The 21,341-nt window shown below is 39.9% G+C and overlaps 1 protein-coding gene across 2 annotated transcripts in view; it reads right to left on the bottom strand.

Moving 5' to 3' along the window:
• EEA1 (early endosome antigen 1) overlaps positions 1 to 21,341 on the bottom strand; it is a 135,912-nt gene that overhangs the window by 71,732 nt on the left and 42,839 nt on the right. For both annotated transcript variants that reach the window (XM_084617768.1, XM_084617767.1), the window contains 7 exons: positions 19,793 to 19,847; positions 19,619 to 19,678; positions 18,628 to 18,667; positions 17,635 to 17,742; positions 17,425 to 17,546; positions 11,114 to 11,269; positions 272 to 388 (listed from right to left, as the gene is read on the bottom strand). In XM_084617768.1, the coding sequence (XP_084473894.1) occupies positions 272 to 388; positions 11,114 to 11,269; positions 17,425 to 17,546; positions 17,635 to 17,742; positions 18,628 to 18,667; positions 19,619 to 19,678; positions 19,793 to 19,847 (658 nt within the window). The remainder of the gene's footprint in view (positions 1 to 271; positions 389 to 11,113; positions 11,270 to 17,424; positions 17,547 to 17,634; positions 17,743 to 18,627; positions 18,668 to 19,618; positions 19,679 to 19,792; positions 19,848 to 21,341) is intronic.

Here is a 21,341-nt window from a genome sequence, read left to right as displayed (position 1 = left end):
CGGGGAAGGAACCTTGACAGGACCTGACTATCTTTAAAAGTTATAATGTAAGATAAAATCCTTCAAATGTACTACTGTAAATTTATTACCCCCTTCAGGCTAATCGGGATAGTGAACAATCAGGGAAGGCTTAACTTTTGATGCCACAATGATGTATTTTGTTAAACTCTTTGGTTAACACTCTGAAATGCAGTTTGTGACACAAGAGCCAGATTGTACATTTTCATATAAATACAGGTTTTACAAATGTGAGTAATAATAAAACTCTTACCTGGTTTTTCTGTTCTAATTCATTAACTGAACTTTGAAGTTTTTGTTGTTCCTGCACATACACAGCAACCTCCTGAGGGCCTTTTGCAAGCTCAGCCCTTAGTTGATTTATGGTGGCCTTAATAAAAAAAAAATTAAAAAGTTATTATTAATAATAATTTACATTGATAGCCCAAATATAGACAGGAGGTCTGCGGTGGGGGTGGGGGTAAAATATAAACCAGCTTGCAAAAAAGAATGTGTCTTTAATTAGCATGAACTACATGTGCAAATTTTGGCCCATGGAAATACCGGGGGAGGAAGAGGAATCCCCTTGCTGAGATCCTTTCATGTCATCCCATCAGGAAGACGGTTGTTTGGCCTCTCCAGTGGAAAAGGCCAAGGAGTCCACCCCCAAACCTGGCAGATCCCAAAGGATCTGCGTGGAGGCCTTGTGTCTCCCATAGCTCCGATTGCCAGGGGAACTGGGATCCCTTGGCTCCATTTTCAGTGACGTTGCCAAGATCTCTACCCAGCCAGGAAGGATGGTCAAGTGGATAGGGCACTAGAAGGGACTTAAAACGCCAGGTTCATTTCCCAGTTCTGCCACTGACTTCCTGTGTGAGGTTGGACAAGTGACTTAAGGTGGTTTTTTTTCCCTCTCATGCTGGTAATAGCTCATCTTACCTGATCTCTCTCGTTTGAGTGTGTATGGTAACACCCATTGTTTCATGTTCTCTGTGTATATAAAATCTCCCCACTGTATTTTCCACTGCATGCATCCGATGAAGTGAGCTGTAGCTCATGAAAGCTTATGCTCAGATAAATTTATTAGTCTCTAAGGTGCCATAAGTACTCCTTTTCTTTTTGCAGATACAGACTAACACGGCTGCTACTCTGAAATTAATCTACCCTGCATCTCATTTCCCCATCTGTAAAGTGGGGATAACAGTTCCCTACCTCACAGGAGTGATGTAAGGATAACTACATTAATGATTGTGAGATGTTCAGATACTACAGTGATGAGGGCATAAGTACCTTAGACAGATAACAATGGCTGCCCTAGGCTTTCATCTTTAAGGGCTAATTTCTGTGAGACAGATGCACAATGTGCATCACTTAGTCCCCATCTCCTCCCCTGGCAAAGACCCCAGACTGCAGAGAATCTCAGCATCGCACACAGGAAATGGTGAGGGGGGAAAAAGAGTGGTGGGGAACAAGGTGATGTGGAAGGAAGGAAATAAGTGTGTGGAGGATCCCCTCCATGCATGGATTTAGGCGGCATGATCTGCTCCTTAAAGTGGAGGACAAAGGAAACTGCTTTTAATAAAATGTGAGTTACTACTGAACTTCCTAATTAAGATGCATCTGAAGCAAACCATCCAATGGCTAACAAGTCCAATTCATATGCTTTTACTCTTTGTTTTAATCTTTCTGCAACAAAGATACTGAGAAACATCAGCTTTCTGCATTTTAAAGATGAATGAGGAAAAATAAAATGCACGTTGTGTTTTACCTTTGAAACACATAGTACACAAATGGCATTATTTGTTATAAATGCTTTTCCTTCCCCTAAGTTATTCTAGCCACAGATTTATGGTCACAAGTACAGATGTTAATTTGATCATTTCCTTTTTTTCAGAAAAAGAATAGCACATCTCATGAAAGTTTACACTATTTTGTGCATGTAACAAAAGTTACCAGAAAGAAGCAGCAGCCCATAAATAAAGACAAATTACTTTGTCTTGTTCATAAAATAGGATACATTTTGGGGAAGAGCAAAGAGAATGTATAAACATATTCATTGTAAAAATATATGTTGCTATTAACGCTAACTTTTCATAATGGCACATTTTATACTGCTGTAGTTGCAGAGTTGTTGCTAAAAAACATGGGATCTCTACTGTGCAAATGCACTGTTTTGTGAGAGTATCCAGAAAAGTACACAGACATTTTGTAGAAGTGATAATGCAAATGCAAAAATGCACACATTTGTCAAACACTATTGCAGCTGTTTAAACCAAAAACAGAACAAGAACCTACAAAGAAGAGTTACTGTAAATATATTTCAAGATATAGTTCTGGCAGCCATTGTTCAAAAAAAAAAAACAAAAAAAAAAAACAACTCATGTTTAGTTATTCATAGATTCATAGATATTTAGGTCAGAAGGGACCATTATGATCATCTAGTCTGACCTCCTGCACAATGCAGGCCACAGAATTTCACCCACCACTCCTAAAAAAGACCTCACACCTATATCTGTGCTATTGAAGTCCTCAAATTGTAGTTTGAAGACCTCAAGGAGCAGAGAATCCTCCAGCAAGTGACCCGTGCCCCATGCTACAGAGGAAGGCGAAAAACCTCCAGGGCCTTCCAATCTGCCCTGGAGGAAAATTCCTTCCCGACCCCAAATATGGCGATCAGCTAAACCCTGAGCATATGGGCAAGATTCATCAGCCAGATACTACAGAAAATTCTTTCCCGGGTAACTTGGATCTTACCCCATCTAAAAACCCATCACAGGCCATTGGGCCTATTTACCATGAATATTTAATTACCAAAACCATGTTATCCCATCATACCATCTCCTCCATAAACTTATCGAGTTTAATCTTAAAGCAAGATAGATCTTTTGCCCCCACTACTTCCCTCGGAAGGCTATTCCAAAACTTCACTCCTCTGATGGTTAGAAACCTTCGTCTAATTTCTAATCTAAATTTCCTAGTGGCCAGTTTATATCCATTTGTTCTTGTGTCCACATTGGTACTGAGTTTAAATAATTCCTCTCCCTCTCTGGTATTTATCCCTCTGATATATTTATAGAGAGCAATCATATCTCCCCTCAACCTTCTTTTAGTTAGGCTAAACAAGCCAAGCTCCCTGAGTCTCCTTTCATAAGACAAGTTTTCCATTCCTCGGATCATCCTAGTAGCCCTTCTCTGTACCTGTTCCAGTTTGAATTCATCCTTCTTAAACATGGGAGACCAGAACTGCACACAGTATTCCAGGTGAGGTCTCACCAGTGCCTTATATAACGGTACTAAAACCTCCTTATCCCTACTGGAAATACCTTTCCTGATGCATCCCAAGACGACATTAGCTTTTTTCACAGCCATATCACATTGGCAGCTCATAGTCATCCTATGATCAACCAATACTCCAAGGTCCTTTTCCTCCTCCGTTACTTCTAGTTGATGCGTCCCTAGCTTATAACTAAAATTCTTGTTATTAATCCCTAAATGCATGACCTTACACTTCTCACTATTAAATTTCATCCTATTCCTATTACTCCAGTTTACAAGGTCATCCAGATCCTCCTGTAGGGTATCCCTGTCCTTCTCTAAATTAGCAATACCTCCCAGCTTTGTATCATCTGCAAACTTTATTAGCACACTCCCACTTTTTGTGCCCAGGTCAGTAATAAAAAGATTAAATAAGATTGGTCCCAAAACCGATCCTTGAGGAACTCCACTGGTAACCTCCCTCCAACTTGACAGTTCACCTTTCAGTAGGACCCGTTGTAGTCTCCCCTTTAACCAATTCCCTATCCACCTTTCAATTTTCCTATTGATGCCCATCTTATCCAATTTAACTAATAATTCCCCATGTGGCACAGTATCAAACGCCTTACTAAAATCTAAGTAAATTAGATCCACTGCGTTTCCTTTATCTAAAAAATCTGTTACTCTCTCAAAGAAGGAGATCGGGTTGGTTTGGCACGATCTACCTTTTGTAAAACCATGTTGTATTTTGTCCCATTTACCATTGACTTCAATGTCCTTAACTACCTTCTCCTTCAAAATTTTTTCCAAGACCTTGCATGCTACAGATGTCAAACTAACAGGCCTATAATTACTTGGATCACTTTTTTTCCCTTTCTTAAAAATAGGAACTATGTTAGCAATTCTCCAATCATACGGTACAACCCCTGAGTTTACAGATTCATTAAAAATTCTTGCTAATGGGCTTGCAATTTCTTGTGCCAATTCTTTTAATATTCTTGGATGAAGATTATCTGGGCCCCCCGATTTAGTCCCATTAAGCTGTTTGAGTTTCGCTTCTACCTCAGATATGGTGATGTCTACCTCCATATCCTCATTCCCATTTATCATGCTACCATTATCCCTAAGATCCTCTTTAGTCTTATTAAAGACTGAGGCAAAGTATTTGTTTAGATATTGGGCCATGCCTAGATTATCCTTGACCTCCACTCCATCCTCAGTTTTTAGCGGTCCCACTTCTTCTTTCTTTGTTTTCTTCCTATTTATATGACTATAGAACCTTTTACTATTGGTTTTAATTCCCTTTGCAAGGTCCAACTCTACTTGACTTTTAGCCTGTCTCACTTTATCCCTACATATTCTGACCTCAATAAGGTAGCTTTCCTTACTGATCCCTCCCTTCTTCCACTCCCTATATGCTTTCTGCTTTTTTTTTTTTTTATTAAACAGGAACAAAGTGAGGTTGAATAATCCTTTAAAACATATGCTGGCTGATGTGTTTATTTGATTAATAAACCAATAAGCAAACAGGAACACATCTGTTTAACAAGGTCTTCATGTTATCTTGAGACTACAGAATTACAATGCAATGATAAAAAGCTTTCACCAAAAAATTACCTCAAATGTAAGCGTCTCCATTAGAAAGCGGAAAAAATAAAATAAAATAAAATGATGGATGAAATATGGAAACAAGTAGTGATCAAAGTTTTAGGTACAATTCTTCAAAATCTATAGTCAAACATTATCTTTCTATGCCTTTATTTAAAGAGACAATCTTGACTTTATCATAACAAAGGAACTTTATACAGAAATACTCATTTATTTGTGTTAATACCCTCTACTCATGTTAATGTGCACTGGAAATAATATCAACAATCTAGCAGGTGTCTTATGCCTTGTCTCTTATGCCAGGTAGGCAATTATCCCATATATAAATAAGTGAAATGAGTCCCTGCAAAGATTCACACACATGCTAAACTTGACTGCAGTGAGACTATCCGCAGTGAATGAAGCTAAGCACAGTGTGTGAAGTTAACCATGTCTTTCCATTGATTTCAAAGGCTTTTGGAGAAGGTCTTATGTGTTTTCGTGCTGAACAGAAGATTTATTATGTGGGATTCACTATAGTGAAAAACTAAACATGGGATAATTATGAGGATCCCAAAATCAAATCTAATCTAACGAAGACAGCAACCTGCCATCTTTTCAAGTATAACTCCATAACAAGCACAACATACAATAGCCAATGAATAAGAAGGCGAGACGGTGAAACGCAAAAGAAGAGCTCAGCATACAGCTGGATCAGTGATTTTTAAATATGAAAAATTAGAATTCTTTCAAGAGTTTTTAATTAGTTAATGCCAAAATGATAATTTAGTTCCATATGTTGCTCCTTACTTTTAATCCTTAGCAATGAAGGTCAAAAAACCCAAGCACAAGATGACAAACACAAAGCCAACAATTAGAGCAGAAATGTCACAAATATGGAAACAGTAAATTTTTTCACCTCAAAACTACTTAGTTTCTAAGTATTTAAAGGAAAAAATCCATTAAAAACAGTAAGTTTTTTTTCTTATTCTCTCAATTCAGGCTATACAGTTCTCTTTTTTTAAAATTACATTCTCTGGAAACCGATACTACGAACATGAGAAGATATGGTTTGAGTTCTTAATGCTATTTTAGTTAGATTCTCAACCTGCACTCTCAGCATTCTAAGCAAAAAGATCAAGGACTGTGTTATAGTTACAGGATCAGCTGTGCTTCAGACCCCTTTTGATCCCTCATGAATGCATCCGTCTGGAGATAGGTTTTACTACCTTCACCCCTTTTTTGGTGGAACCACGCATTCTACCTCTCTCAGAATAGGTCTTGGGCTGCAGCCCCCTGTTCACCAACCACGTTAACACAACAGGCCCAAGTGTGTTTAGCTACTGTAAACCCTTTCCCTCCAGGGTCAGTGACATGGGCTGATTAAAGTGACTCAAATAGCTTCTTCAAAACAAGGAATTTTTTATTCACTCAAGGGTGCACAGCAAGTAGAGAAAGAGATAAAACAATAAAAGGCCTATACACCTGGGTCTTACCTAAAATTTATTCTTTCTGTGCAAGTTTTATGTAAGTTCCACTCAGCCCAGCCACCCCTACTGCTGATTTGGGAGAGACAGAAAGCCCTTCTACATTCTGTCAATATCTCACTCTCAGAGGGTACGTCTCCACTGTGTTTTAAAACCCATGGCAGCAAGTCTCAAAGCTTGGGTCGATAGACTCTGGCTCACGCTATGGCACTAAAAACAGCTGTGTAGACATTTGGGTTGGGGCTTTGAAGCCCATGTTAACATGGCTGGTAAAAAGGGGAGGCTGTGGCCCACCTCCTCACCCAGGCCTTAGAGTCCTAGCTCCAACCCAAGCCGCAACATCTGCACTGCTGTTTTTAATGCTATAGTGCGAGTCCATGTCTGTAGACCCAGGGTTTGAGACTCGCTATGATGGATTTTCAAACACAGTGGAGACATACATACGGAGACTCCTCTTCAACCACTGCTGCTTATTCACTCCCCCGCCTTTCTAGGCTAGGGTCTTCCATGGTTTAATATCCTTTTGAAACTAGGCTTGAGCCTGGGAGAAATTAACCTGCTAGCCTGCTTGAAGCCAGGCAGATGGGCATTTCCCAATTAAGGGGCCTTTCACTGTTCCCTTAAGGACCCTTTGTATTCTCTCTGGAGGTATCTTATCTCTGTAATTGTTTCATTTCTCATTAGTTCCCTCCTAACAGCCTCCTTTGATTTAATTCCATGAAATCAGGCAGCATAATATCCAGCAGGTAAACTGAGGCAAATGTGATTGTCAGAAAATAATACAGATAACTCCCTCATGCTCCACAGACTGAATAGTCAGAGACTGAATTACTCTCTCAGCCCCAGAAGTGATCCCTCAAGAACAGGGCTGAATTACGGGCATGGGGAAGCTTTCACCACCATTACTATACACATTCCATGGGTAGAAGCTTCAGTTTCCAGTGTTCTCAATCTAGCACTTTTACAAACACATTTTATTAGTTTTAAAAAGCTAAGTGGAATTCAGGCTACTGATTTTAAAATCTGTTCGATCTAATATCACTTCTCATAGACAGCAAAGTTTTATTTTAATGTAGTTTACCTGTCTCACCTTACAGTCACTGATATGTTAAAGATTATGACACAGAGGAGATAACATTTTATAGAAGAATGAATTACCACTACGTACTTTAACACTTAAATTGTACCAATTGTCTTTGGTTCACTTTAAATAGTAACGATCCAATTTTTCATAGATAGCTAATTTCACTGCAAACACACAACTGGAAATTTAGTCAATAATTCCCTCCCCCAGCCCCACCAAGATTTCCCATACATAGGCATGAGAATAACTAGTGACACCAATAAAAAGAAAAGGAGTACTTGTGGCACCTTCGAGACTAACAAATTTATTAGAGGATAAGCTTTCATGAGCAACAGCTGACTTCATCGGATGTATACAGTGAGCTGTAGCTCACGAAAGCTTACCCTCTAATAAATTTGTTATTCTCTAAGGTGTCACAAGTACTCCTTTTCTTTTTACAGATACAGACTAACACGGCTGCTACTCTGAAACCTGTCATAGTGACACCAATGCAACCCTTCTCCCCTATATCTGCTACTACATCCAACAAGAGAGATAATAAACACTAGATTGTTTCTGCTAAATGATATTCAGTGAAATAGTTAGCCATTTTGATATGTAACTCCATCCATTAAGATGAACAGCAACAGTTCATATTTCTGTTAGAGCTAGTTTTGCAAAATCTGGCAGACATCACTTTATGTTCAGTTTACACTTTCAGATGGTCTTTGAAACATACAGACTAGATAGCCAACATTTTGAAATGAAAGCTTAAATTCTGAAGTACAATTGTGCTATACTCAAAAATGAGGCAGAAATTTACATGGCCATATAACCAATTAAAGTAACTCCCCACTTAAAGTTGTCCTGGTTAACGCTGTTTCATTGTTACGTTGCTGATCAATTAGAGAACATGCTCATTTAAAGTTGTGCAGTGCTCCCTTATAATGTTGTTTGGCAGCCGCTTGCTTTGTCCACTGCTTGCAGAAAGAGTAGCCCGTTGGAGCTAGCTGGTGGGAGCTTGGAACCAGGATGGACCGGATGCCCCCCTAAGTTCCCTGTGCAGCAGCCGCCAAGCAGGCATGTCCTCCTGCCCCCCATCTCCATAGAGTCCTAGTTCATCATTTAGCAGTAAGCCATTCCCTGGGAAATATCCCACCCTCTTCCACCCTCTGACTCCACCACCTCAACCAAGCTTCACAATCATCATTGCTGTGTACTGTATTAAACTGTTTGTTTAAAACTTATACAGTGTATATACATATATACAAAATATAGTTTTTTGTCTGGCGAAAAAAATTTCCATGGAACCTAACCCCCCCCATTTTGCATTAATTCTTATGGGGGAATTAGATTCACTTAACATCACTTCGCTTAAAGTAGCATTTTTCAGGAACATAACTACAACGTTAAGCGAGGAGTTACTGTATACTCAGGGCCCCAACTGCAACATTCCTTTCTTCACATACATGTTTGATCAAGCCTGTGAATGGCTTCTCCTTAGTCTAAATATTTTAAAACTTGAATAAGAAAATACTGGACTTATTGTTTGGTATAATACTGTACTCTTTATACAATTCATGTGGCCCCATGAATGCCTTGTACAGTCTCTGCAGGGCAAGGAAAGAAGAGAAGATGACAGGAACCCTGAGGAGTTTAAAAACAGTACAAGGCAGAGAGAACTGGTTACTCCACACATCTCTAAAGCTCTGCAGGGGAGAGGAAGGAAGGAGGAGCTGGAATCTGTAGAGCTCCGAAATTCCACAGGGCAGATGAACCAGGAGGGTGGAGGTGGGGGAGGGCTTAAAGGGGTCAGTTATTCTGCACCATTGCAAAGGTCTCTAGAACAGCATGAACTGGGGTAACTTGCAAAATGTATAAGCTTCTCTGAGCTGTACAGGATAGGGAAATACATAGTCATGGTGGAGTGGGGACCTTGCAGAGCTCCTGAGTTCCATATTGGCCCTATACTCAAAAGAAGGAAATTAACAGACAGATAAATGTGTTACTTTTAGCACAAGCATCTCCTCACCAAAATTTTTTGATCCAAGCCAAAAATTACAACAAGATTATAGGTGTTAAGATTGCTACCTCTCGCTGAAGTGCAAACATATTCACACCAAGGACTGTTCCAGTTTAAGAAAGCCTAAGCATTTAAAAGTCTGGAATGAATAGTTAAAGTAAGGTAGATACGTATTCAAGTATCCTCACAGTTCAGATATTCTCTGAAACAAACATGCATGTGTAAAAATAAAATCACATTGCACATTCCAAAAACAACCTTAATTCAGACTTCCATTATCTACCCACCTAACATTTAACAGGAAATGCTTATTGGAACAACAGTTTTGAGAATATTTGAAATCACTGATTACAGGTCAAAACACCAAACATTCTCCAAGTTTCTTTGACCCCCTTTCTCTTCTTCCTAGGTGATTAGGTAATGTAGTAACTTCATTTAATCAAAAGGGTATACTGAGATCTGTGACCTATTGAGTAGAGCATGATTGGGGAAATATTGTTAAGTATTTTCAGACCTCTCAACACTGGTCTAATTCTGCTCCCATTGAGTTCAACAGATGCTGGTTAGGCCAACACTGAGCACTTCTGAAAAACTTCTGAAAAACCCACCTACAATCTTACCTCATATGTAACGTGAAGTCTCACTTTGAAAGGATAAACAGGAAAAAAGGGCATGGGGAGATACAGGACTATATATTTCCAGGACATATAATTAAGGTGGAAGTAACAGATTTTGTTTTCAACCTCAGAATGGAATAGTGGACGAAGAAAAATAGTTGTGTCTCTGGTCTGACCATGAAGGATGAGACATGATATATTGGATTCTCTTGGCCAAAACAGGTAGTTGGGACTGGCAAGAGCTTAGTTTCTGGTTTGTATATGGAGGATAATAGGCAAAATGTTGGTTTCTACAGCCAATAATGAGCAGGTGAACTGAAGGATACTGTGGGGTAGAGGGAGGGCAGAGGGAGTATGTGAGTGATTTTAAGGTTTGTAATTTATATGCAAAATATAGATGTGATAAAGGGTAAGTGTCAAAAGGCTTCTGATTAATAGGTTAATGCTGGGTAGAAAAATGGCACAGAATTTACACTGATTAAAAAAAATCACAATGCATATTCTACAAACACATGTACATTTATTTAAGGGACTACAGGAACTGTGAGAACATTTAAATAGTTATCTACCTTGCATTAATGGTTCATTTTCATATATTTTATATGCTATGGAGGTTATTTAAAACTGTAACCCTGTTTTGTAAACATATGTTTCAATTTTAATGTTAAGTAGCAACCCTAACCTTAGGTAACAATTAGTTTCTGTCTCTGTATTACAGTACAAAATTTAGGAAAGCTCAAAATATTTTTTCTCTTTTTGAGGCAGAAATTTATTGCTCTGTTTCCGTGCCTCACTGGAGAGACCACTACATATGCCAGCAGGGGAGGTTGCTTCTCCTCTACATGGCTGTACAAAACTAACTTTTCATGCTAAAAAGAGAGTTTTTTTAAAAAGATTTTATTGTCTGGATACCAATGCACAGATTGTATCAACCTACTCTAATCTAATGAAACACTCCCTACCAGACTAGTTAGGGAAGAAAGCAAAGTTCTATTCAGTGTGATGGATTAACATTCATCATTATCATATGAAAATCATGGGAAAGCTAAAACATGTTCTAAGCCTTTTTGTTTGGCTTCATTACCTCCAAGTTTGCGTGCTCTGCCTGCAAACGCTTGCACTCATCTTTCAGCTTCTCTGATTCTCTCTCACGCTCCAAAGTCATCTTGTCCATCAATGTCTGAACTTGGACCAGCTCCTTCTTTAGAACAGAAACATCCTCCACACCAGGTCTTTGCAGCTGAAAGGCAGCATAACAATAATTACTACCTATAAGGATTTCTAATACTGACACATATGTTTTCAGTATCGCTTCATATTCACTCTCTGCAAAAGCTTTCAAATTCATTTCTTAAGATTTCCTGCTGAAACTATTTTAAGTTATTTCCAGACTCTTTATTTTAAGATACACTTTCATTTTTATCTAAACAGAGAATGATATTATTTATCAGTGTTTTTATTATATATATTGCTGTAGCACCCAAAGCACCTAATCAGGCGTGAGGCATTAGGCACTCTGTTCACATTCATAAAGACAGAGTCCCTGCCCTGAAGAGCTTACAATACAAAAGAACAACAGAACAGATGAGGAGTGGAAGGAAAAGATAAACCTTACAGGCAAAGCAGCCAGGGTGGTAATCCCAGCCATACATCACAGAGACAAGGTGGGTGAGGTAATATCTTTTATTGGCCCAACTTCTGTTGATGAGAGAGACAAGCTTTTGAGCTTACACAGAGCACTCTGTCAGGTTTGGGAAATGTACTCACAATATCACAGCTAAATGGAAGGTGGAACAGATTGTTTAACCTAGTAGTTAACACATATTTCCAGAGATCAGTCAAGGTAAAGTGGGGAAGGAGAGGGAAGTTGCGGGAAGGAAGGGTTAGTGGGTTATAGATTGCTGTAATAAGCCATAAATTCAGTATCTCTATTCAGTCCATGATTTTTTGGAGTCTAGCAAAGTTATGAATTCAGAAATCCACCCCAAAGCACATTGCCAAACTCATCCATTTCATCCTCACCCATAACTATTTTACATTCAGCAAAAAAAAACAGTCCCTTTGCCAAACCATGGGAACAACCATCGCTACTAAGATGGTTCCCCAATATACCAACATCTTCAGAGGCCACCTTGAAGAAGAATTTCTGAACAAATGCACCATAAAACCAATGATATACCTGAGATACATGGATGACATTTTTATCCTCTACACAAATGACCTAAACTCCTCCACAACGTCAACAACCACCACCCATCCACTAAACTCTCTCTAGAACAGTGATTCTCAACCAGAGGTCCGGGGGCCCGAAGCAGGTTTCAGGGGGTCCACCAAGCAGGGCCGGCATTAGACTTGCTGAGACCCAGGGCAGAACAACAGTTGTTGTTGTAGCACAGATGGGCCATGGAGTTTTTATAGCATGTTGGGGGGGCCTCAGAAAGAAAAACACTGAGAACCTCTGCTCTAGAACACTCCCACATTAGCATCAACTTCCAGGGTATCACAACCGGTTTCAACAATGGAAGCCTACAGACAACTATATACAATAAATCCACAGATCACCACACCTATTTTCACAGATCCAGACACACCAAGAAATCTGTTTTCTATAGCTAGGCACTCAGATAGCATAGAATGTGCTCTGAAGAGAAAGTCCAGGATATATACATTTAAAACCACCTTCACCAAGCAAGGACACTCCACCAGAGAAGTAGATAGCATCATGGAATGGGCCATCCAAACACCCTGAGAGAACCTGCTTCAGTATAGAAATAAAACCCCCTCTGACCACACAACTCTACTTTCCACCTACCACACCACACTAAAACCCATACAGGGTATATCATCAAACAACTACAACTCATACTCAATGGGGACAACATCCTGAAATAAACCTTCCTTGAACCTCCTCTTCTGGTCTTCAAACAACCCCGCAACTCCTCTCCAAGCTCATCATCAGACACAAGCTCCCTACAGATCAGGGCCCACCAACTCAAAGTAGCACCAGACATTGTCAGAACAGATGCAAAACTGTAGACATATCTCCATTTCTGCTATAATCAACAAGCCCCACAACACACATTTCAAGGTCCATGAGTTCTACACATGCCTATCACAACATATGGTGTACTTCATCCAGTGCAGTAAATGCCCCAATAACAACTATGTGGGTGAAATGAGACAATCACTATATTCTCGAATGAACTCTCACAGAAAAACGATAAAAGACAAAAACATGGTATCACCCATGGGTGAACATTTTTCACAAAAGCGATCGCTCTATATCTGACCTATCTGTCCTCTTCCTCAAAGGAAACTTTCTTTCCTTTTCTTTCTTTCAGAGGCTTGCTTCCGGTAACTCACAGAAGTTACTAGATCGCAGGCCCTGGTTCTCATGGGAGACTTCAATCACCCGGATATCTGCTGGGAAAGCAATACAGTGGTGCACAGACAATCCAGGAAGTTTTTGGAAAGTGTAGGGGACAATTTCCTGGAGCAAGTGCTGAAGGAACCAACTAGGGGCAGAGCTCTTCTTGACCTGCTGCTCACAAACCAGGAAGAATTAGTAGGGGAAGCAAAAGTGGATGGGAACCTGGGAGGCAGTGACCATGAGAGGGTCGAGTTCCGGATCCTGACACAGGGAAGAAAGGAGAGCAGCAGAATACGGACCCTGGACTTCAGAAAAGCAGACTTTGACTCCCTCAGAGAACTGATGGGCAGGATCCCCTGGGAGAATAACGTGAGGGGGAAAGGAGTCCAGGAGAGCTGGCTGTATTTTAAAGAATCCTTATTGAGGTTACAGGGACAAACCATCCTGATGTGTAGAAAGAATAGTAAATATGGCTTGGCTTAAGAGTGAAATCCTTGCTGATCTTTTAAACACAGAAAAGAAGCTAACAAGAAGTGGAAGATTGGACAAATGACAAGGGAAGAGTATAAAAATATTGCTCGGGCATGCAGGAGTGAAATCAGGAAGGCCAAATCACACCGGGAATTGCAGTTGGCAAGAGACGTTAAGAGTAACAAGAAGGGTTTCTTCAGGTATGTTAGTATGTTAGCAACAAGAAGAAAGTCAAGGAAAGTGTGGGCCCCTTACTGAATGGGGGAGGCAACCTAGTGACAGAGGATGTGGAAAAAGCTAATGTACTCAATGCTTTTTTTGCCTCTGTCTTCACAAACAAGGTCAGCTCCCAGACTACTGCACTGGGTAGCACAGCATGGGGAGGAGGTGACCACCCCCTGTGGAGAAAGAAGTGGTTCGGGACTATTTAGAAAAGCTGGAGGAGCAAAAGTCCATGGGGCCGGATACGCTGCATCCAAGAGTGCTAAAGGAGTTGGCGGATGTGATTGCAGAGCCATTGGCCATTATCTTTGAAAATTCATGGCTATCGGGGGAAGTCCCGGAAGACTGGAAAAAGGCTAATATAGTGACCATATTTTAAAAAGGGAAGAAGGAGGATCCTGGGAACTACAGGCCAGTCAACCTTACCTCAGTCCCTGGAAAAATCATGGAGCAGGTCCTCAAGAAATCAATTCTGAAGCACTTAGAGGAGAGGAAAGCGATCAGGAACAGTCAGCATGGATTCACCAAGGGCAAGGCATGCCTGACTAATCTAATTGCCTTCTGTGACGAGATAACTGGCTCTGTGGATGAGGGGAAAGCAGTGGACATGTTGTTCCTTGACTTTAGCAAAGCTTTTGACACGGTCTCCCACAGTATTCTTGCCAGCAAGTTAAAGAAATATCGGCTGTATGAATGGACTATAAGGTGGATAGAAAGCTGGCTAGATTTTCGGCCTCAATGGGTAGTGATCAATGGCTCCAAGTCTAGCTGGCAGCCGCTATCAAGTGGAGTGCCCCAAGGGTTGGTCCTGGGGCCGGTTTTGTTCAATATCTTCACAAATGATCTGGAGGATGGTGTGGATTGCACCCTCAGCAAATTTGCAGATGACACTAAACTGGGAGGAGAGGTAGATACGCTGGAGGGTAGGGATAGGATACAGAGGGACCTAGACAAATTAGAGGATTGGGACAAAAGAAATCTGATGAGGTTCAACAAGGACAAGTGCAGAGTCCTGCATTTACGACGGAAGAATCCCATGCACCACTACAGACTAGGGACCGAATGGCTAGGCAGCAGTTCTGCAGAAAAGGACCTAGGGGTTACAGTGGACAAGAAGCTGGATATGAGTCAACAGTTTGCCCTTGTTGCCAAGGTGGCCAATGGCATTTTGGGATGTATGTGTAGGGGCATTGCCAGCAGATCAAGGGATGTGATCGTTCCCCTCTATTCGACATTGGTGAGGCCTCATCTGGAGTACTGTTTCCAGTTTTGGGCCCCACACTACAAGAAAGATGTGGAAAAATTGGAAAACGTCCAGCGGAGGGCAACAAAAATTATTAGGGGACTGGAACACATGACTTATGAGGAGAGGCTGAGGGAACTGGGATTGTTTAGTCTGCAGAAGAGAAGAATGAGGGGGGATTTGATAGCTGCTTTCAGCTACCTGAAAGGGGGTTCCAAAGAGGATGGATCTAGACTGTTCTCAGTGGTAGCAGATGACAGAATGAGGAGTAATGGTCTCAAGTTGCAGTGGGGAAGGTTTAGGTTGGCTATTAGGAAAAACTTTTTCACTAGGAGGGAGGTGAAACACTGGAATGTGTTACCTAAGGAGGTGGTGGAATCTCCTTCCTTAGAAGTTTTTAAGGTCAGGCTTGACAAAGCCCTGGCTGGGATGATTTAATTGGGGATTGGTCCTGCTTTGAGCAGGGGGTTGGACTAGATGACCTGCTGAGGTCCCTTCCAACCCTGATATTCTATGATTCTATGATTAAACCTGGACAACACCTTCAAAAGACATGTGTGGGAACTTAAATTCATAGTTTTGCTCGACACTAAAATGATAGTTCGAATAGAGACACTGGATTTACATCTTATTACAACAACCTATAAACCACAAAATCCACCTCCAGCTTCTCCCTCCCCATGACTGGAGAGCTGTTAACAGGTCACTTTACTTTGAATGATCCCTTGAGATATGTGTTAGCTATTTATGTAAACAATCTGTTCCACCTTGTATTTAGCTCTGACACTTTGAATACATTTCCCACACAAGAAGAAGAGCTCTATGTAGCTCAAACCCTGTCTCTCTCACCAACAGATGTTGGTCCAATAAAAGATATTACCTCACCCACCTTGTCTTGCTAATATTCTGGGACCAACACAGCAACACCACCACTGCATGGGTTGTTTACATATTTGTTTTACATGTGTTACCCCAAAAATGTTTTAGGTGAGCTTTTGGAGTGGAAAGTAGCACTTGGAGCTGAAGTGGGTGGGAGGAAGGGACTGTTGGTGTTGGACAGGGAACAGGAAAGAGAATAAAGATGAGACGGGAGTCAGAGAGGAAGGGGAGAAGGAGGGACAGAAGCACAATGGCCGGGAGAGTGAGGTTGGGCAGCTGAAGGATTGCCGTGGCAGGAAGGGGTGGACAGAGGAATGAAGAAAGGCCACTAATCAACAGCAATACAGAAGAGGAAAAGAAAAATCCAGAGTCCAAGTTTCACAGCTGAGTGAGTGAATGAAGATGACAGGAGGCTAGAAGACACCTCCTGGCTACTCTGCTTTTCTTTATATAGAAGAAAGGCTGCTGGGTAGCTTCTTCTGAGACCATGATTGTGAAAAAGGGTTACTAGGAATAACTTTTCTTTAGTATTTTGCCTTTGTGGAGCCACACTATTGGAATACATGTGCCCTGGGCAGCCACGAGCAACAACGGTAACACCAGTGTAGACAAAGTGATGACAGCTGCCAGCCTTTTAACCAGCACATCACCGAGGTCTGAGCAGAGCTGCTCTTATGAATGCAGTTGCCCGGTGGCAGCAACAGTGAAAAACATGAGGGGAAAAAGGCTAATATAGAGACACCCATTAAAGTCAACAACAATGGATCTATTCACATGAGTATATTCTAATCATAGTCAGTAAGGGTTGCAAAATTAGGCCTAAGTAAAACACGTATGAGGATTAATATTTTGTTTATGAAAGTCCTGAAATGAAGGAAGCCACACACAGGCCTCTGAACAGAGCACAAACAAGCATCGTGTCATGCATACCTAACAATAATGCAAATCACTGAATAACCAGAGCAGGCAGAACATACATTCCTTGGCTGGGAAGTTATTGGAAGTTTAGAGCAATGGAATAGATAGTTTAGAAGAGGGGGTTTTCTGAGCCCCTCTTCCTCTCACAAATAAATCACTGTCCAAGTAAACAATGATAGTCTATTTTAATATTATGTTTAGAATGGGCAAATGACTGAAAACCCTCTCCTTCTCATTTGGGAAAGGCATAATCAAAAAATAAATAAATAATAAAAAATGTGGTATGAATTACCAGTTCAGTCTTTAAATCCTCTATTATGGTTCTCTCTTTCTGTAGTTCTTGCATCAGGTTTGTCACTTTCTGCTCTGCACTTTCACGAAGACTCATTTCCTCATCATACTTTGCCTTAATATCTAGTTAAGAAGGAAGTTATGCAAAAGATCATTCATTCAGGTTTTAATTAAAAGAAGAACGGATTGCATAATAATTTTATGTACTTACCTACAATTTCAGTAGCCAGCTGTGCGGCTTTTTGCTCAAACAGGTCTTTCATCTGCTTAATATTAAAATTTTCTACTTGGGTCTCTTCGAGTTGCCGTTCTAATGTTTCTAGCTCAAAAACAGCAGTATTTATTGAAAAAACTAAAATCAGAGGTTATACAGAAACTCGTGTTGATAAAAGAGCATTACAAATGAGTAACTCACCAAAGCTCACTTAACCTTCAATAGGATTGTTCATATGCTTAAAGTTAAACATGTGCTCAAGTGCTTTGCTGGAACAGGACGGTGAGCACAGCATTTTAAGGAATGAGCTCATAATCTAGCTAACCATTGGAAATTAGTTTATCCATTTTGGTCACTTTTTGTACACTGCTAATTTCTGAGCCCTGAGGTGCAGTCAGAAGTTAGTTAATAAGGATCAGCCAGAGATTGTGTGTGTACATAAGAAAGTTATCATTACATGAGTGTCTCATGCAAATATAACATGGAACAAAAAAATTATAAACATGCAGATTTTAAAAAAAAAGTGTTTTCTTTGGCAGCAAGCAGGGAAGACTGGCACTGAAATCAACAGAATGAGCATGGACAATTGGTTTAATTCAAATGTCAACACTCTGTCTTCCTCAACACAATGGCTGTTTGGATATTTAAAATGATTAAGAACATGTTCAAAAATCAAAACCATGATCAGAAGTACTTTTATTATCACAATAATTTCACCTCCTTTATCCTAGAAATGATGGAACCAATCAACCTCTTTCTAATGTTTCTTTACTCTAAAAATGAATAAGGCAACCTTACGTGTCCCTATAAACTTATTGAAAAAAATGTAGGCAAGAGAAGACATTACATAATTGTACCATTTTAGCCTTTCAATATAGGAAAAAGTATTTTTCATCCAGTCTGAAGTTTCACTTAACTTAATTTTTCTAACATACAGTACTGTAGTATTTCAATACAATGTAGAAACTTCTCTATTAAAATATTTCTCACCTGTAGATGCAGAAGTTGTCACTCCATCAGGTTTAGATTCCTTAAGAAAAGAAAAAATGAAGAAAAAGTGTGTCACTAGACAGTAAAGGTAACAACAAAAGTTTCAATAGCAGACATTTCCTGAGCATTTGAAAGAATTCCATACTTGAAGCCTCTAGAAAGTTTACAAAAATATAGACTTATGTGCTTCAATGCTGCAAAGCAATTTAGGACAGAAAAGGCCAAGACGACTTTCCATCATCTTATATCACTTAGCTATCATACTGATGCAGAACAGCAAGACTCCAATGCTAACAAGCCTTCTGTTATACTGAAATCTGCCTCTACAGCAATATATGTTGTTATACGCACTATTACATGCAAAAGGAGCAGCAGCAAGAAAGGAAAGAGAGATTTTCCCAAAAGGTTCAAGCAATTCTATACTTTTAATCCTTCACATATAGAGCGAAATTCACCCCTAATTCCTATTTCTGAGGTTTGTATAAATCAGTTCTGAAGTAACTCTTCTATATATGAAAATAAATTAGAGTTCCATTGTTTCAGGAGGGAAGTTTAATAAGGTAAAAGAGGCTACAATTAACTTTGTTTGGTGGATGTTTTTGGAGAAGATTTTGGAGGTTTTTAAGATTATATTGCCATTTTCAGAAATACTTTGGAAGCAATAAAACTACAACTTCTCAAATAGATGCAATAACAATGAAGAGACAGATAACCTGGGCATGGTCTGAATGAGCATACTGTGAGGAAAAATCTGACTGGAAATTAAAGGGCATGTAGTCATGAACAATCATAGCACCTTTAACATCCCTTTAACCTCATTCACAGTTATTTCACTGTATAGACAACCGATTTTTTAAAACACTTCAGGAATCAATTTATGGAACTAACTGAATTGGGCCACGTGCCTTACAACAAGGTATTAATCTTCGATGTCAAAGATGATAATAAACTGCTTGTTGTAAACCTGCTTCAAGAATTTTAAAGCAATTACTTGCTGCTGCTGCACTTTTTCTAATTCTTTCTTCAGCTCTTCTGAGTACCATCTCTCCTCCTAAACAAGGGGGGGCCGGGAAGAGAAAGTGTATTACAAACTCACAATTTAAGCTGCTAGCACAGTTCACAATTTGAAACCATGAACTATATTAAAATAAAATTAATTTCCAACCTTAAGTGAAGCTTGCAAGTCTTGAATTTCTTGTCGGAGTAGTGATATTTCATTGCTGAATAAAGATCCAGGAGTTGAGAAATGAATTAAGTCATTGTTAAATTTTGTTGATTAAACTTCCAGTACATGTAATAGCTCCTATTCAGCTTTATTATTACATAAGCTGGATACAGGACACCTCACATTTGATCAGTGTCTTAATACAGTCTCACATTTTTTATTTTTTTTAATTTAATACAAACTGAACTCCCATACATTATCTCATTTTCAGACTAATCACCAGATTTTAAAAGTGCTTAGTCACCTTAAATATCTTAATAATTTTTAGTCTAATGTATTTGGTCTATTCTCAGAATGAGTAATTGCATTACGGTTTATGGAATTTTCTTTTAACCCTGGTATTGGACCAAAAATAATCCAACTATTTCCATATTGGGGTCTTGGAGACCCCTAATATGTGAAAATTGGAGAGATAACACATGGGATGCATTTCAAACTGACTTTACTTGTAACCAGTGAACTATAAAATTATGAATAAGTTAAAACTTTCTAGATTCAGAAGAAGAAGTTACTCACCTTGTGCAGTAATGACGACTCTTCGAGATGTGTGTTTCTATGGGTGTTCCACTATAGGTGTGCTTGCATCTCTGGGCTGCTGATCAGAGAACTTCAGTAGCAGCGTCCATTAGGCCCACACATGCACTGTCTTTCCTTGTGCTGCACCATGAGGCTAGTCAGTGTGCTAAGCCCCCTTAACTTCCTACTCCCACATGGGACTTAAACCTGGTGTTGAGATGACTGACTAGGCCTCCTTTTGAACACAGGGCCACCTATTCACTTACATACCTCTCAGTGAAAATGGCCTTCCTGACAGCAATTACTTCAGCCAGGAGAAATAGCGGCTCCAGTGCACCTCCCCCCTACAGGTATTCTTTCAGGACAAGGTTACACTCAGGCCACATCCAAAATGCACTCCTAAGGTAACCTCCCTGTTTCACATGAACTAATTGATTCATCTCCCAACCGATCAACAGCACAGAGATGCAAGCACACCTGCAGTGGAGCAGCCCTAGGGACATTATTCGAAGAAGAAGCACATTACACAGTACTTGTGTTGCGGTCTAACTGACCCCATGATGAAACACGTTTTTAAAAAAGGAACACACTCCACAGGTATTGGGAGCTAACTGACTCCATGTTTAGACAACAAAAATAGATAGCAACAGCAACAATATAAAAGGCACAAACACAGCAAAGTTGCAATAAATGGCCTACTTCTTTGAACAAATGGAGCTAACAGGTGACATATGTTCTAAAAATAGTAAGTTTTTAAACTTCACACATTTTTTGTGTGTTTTTCTATCTCATTGCCTGGAACAGATGCAACATTTTCCCCATTAATCTCTGGATCAGTATCCAGGACACTGGACACTACTTCCCTAGAAGCCTTAGGAAAGGCTTGAATGTTCCTTTCATGTACCAGTGCACTAAAAATTTCTGTACCCAGGTCCCTGAGAAACATTCGTCTCTTATTTGAAGATGTATTATG

The sequence above is a fragment of the Lepidochelys olivacea genome, assembly GCF_965140295.1.
Source record: "Lepidochelys olivacea isolate rLepOli2 genome assembly, chromosome: 1".
In the NCBI taxonomy this organism is placed as follows: Eukaryota; Metazoa; Chordata; order Testudines; family Cheloniidae; genus Lepidochelys; species Lepidochelys olivacea.
This window is presented reverse-complemented; position numbering and strand designations above follow the sequence as displayed.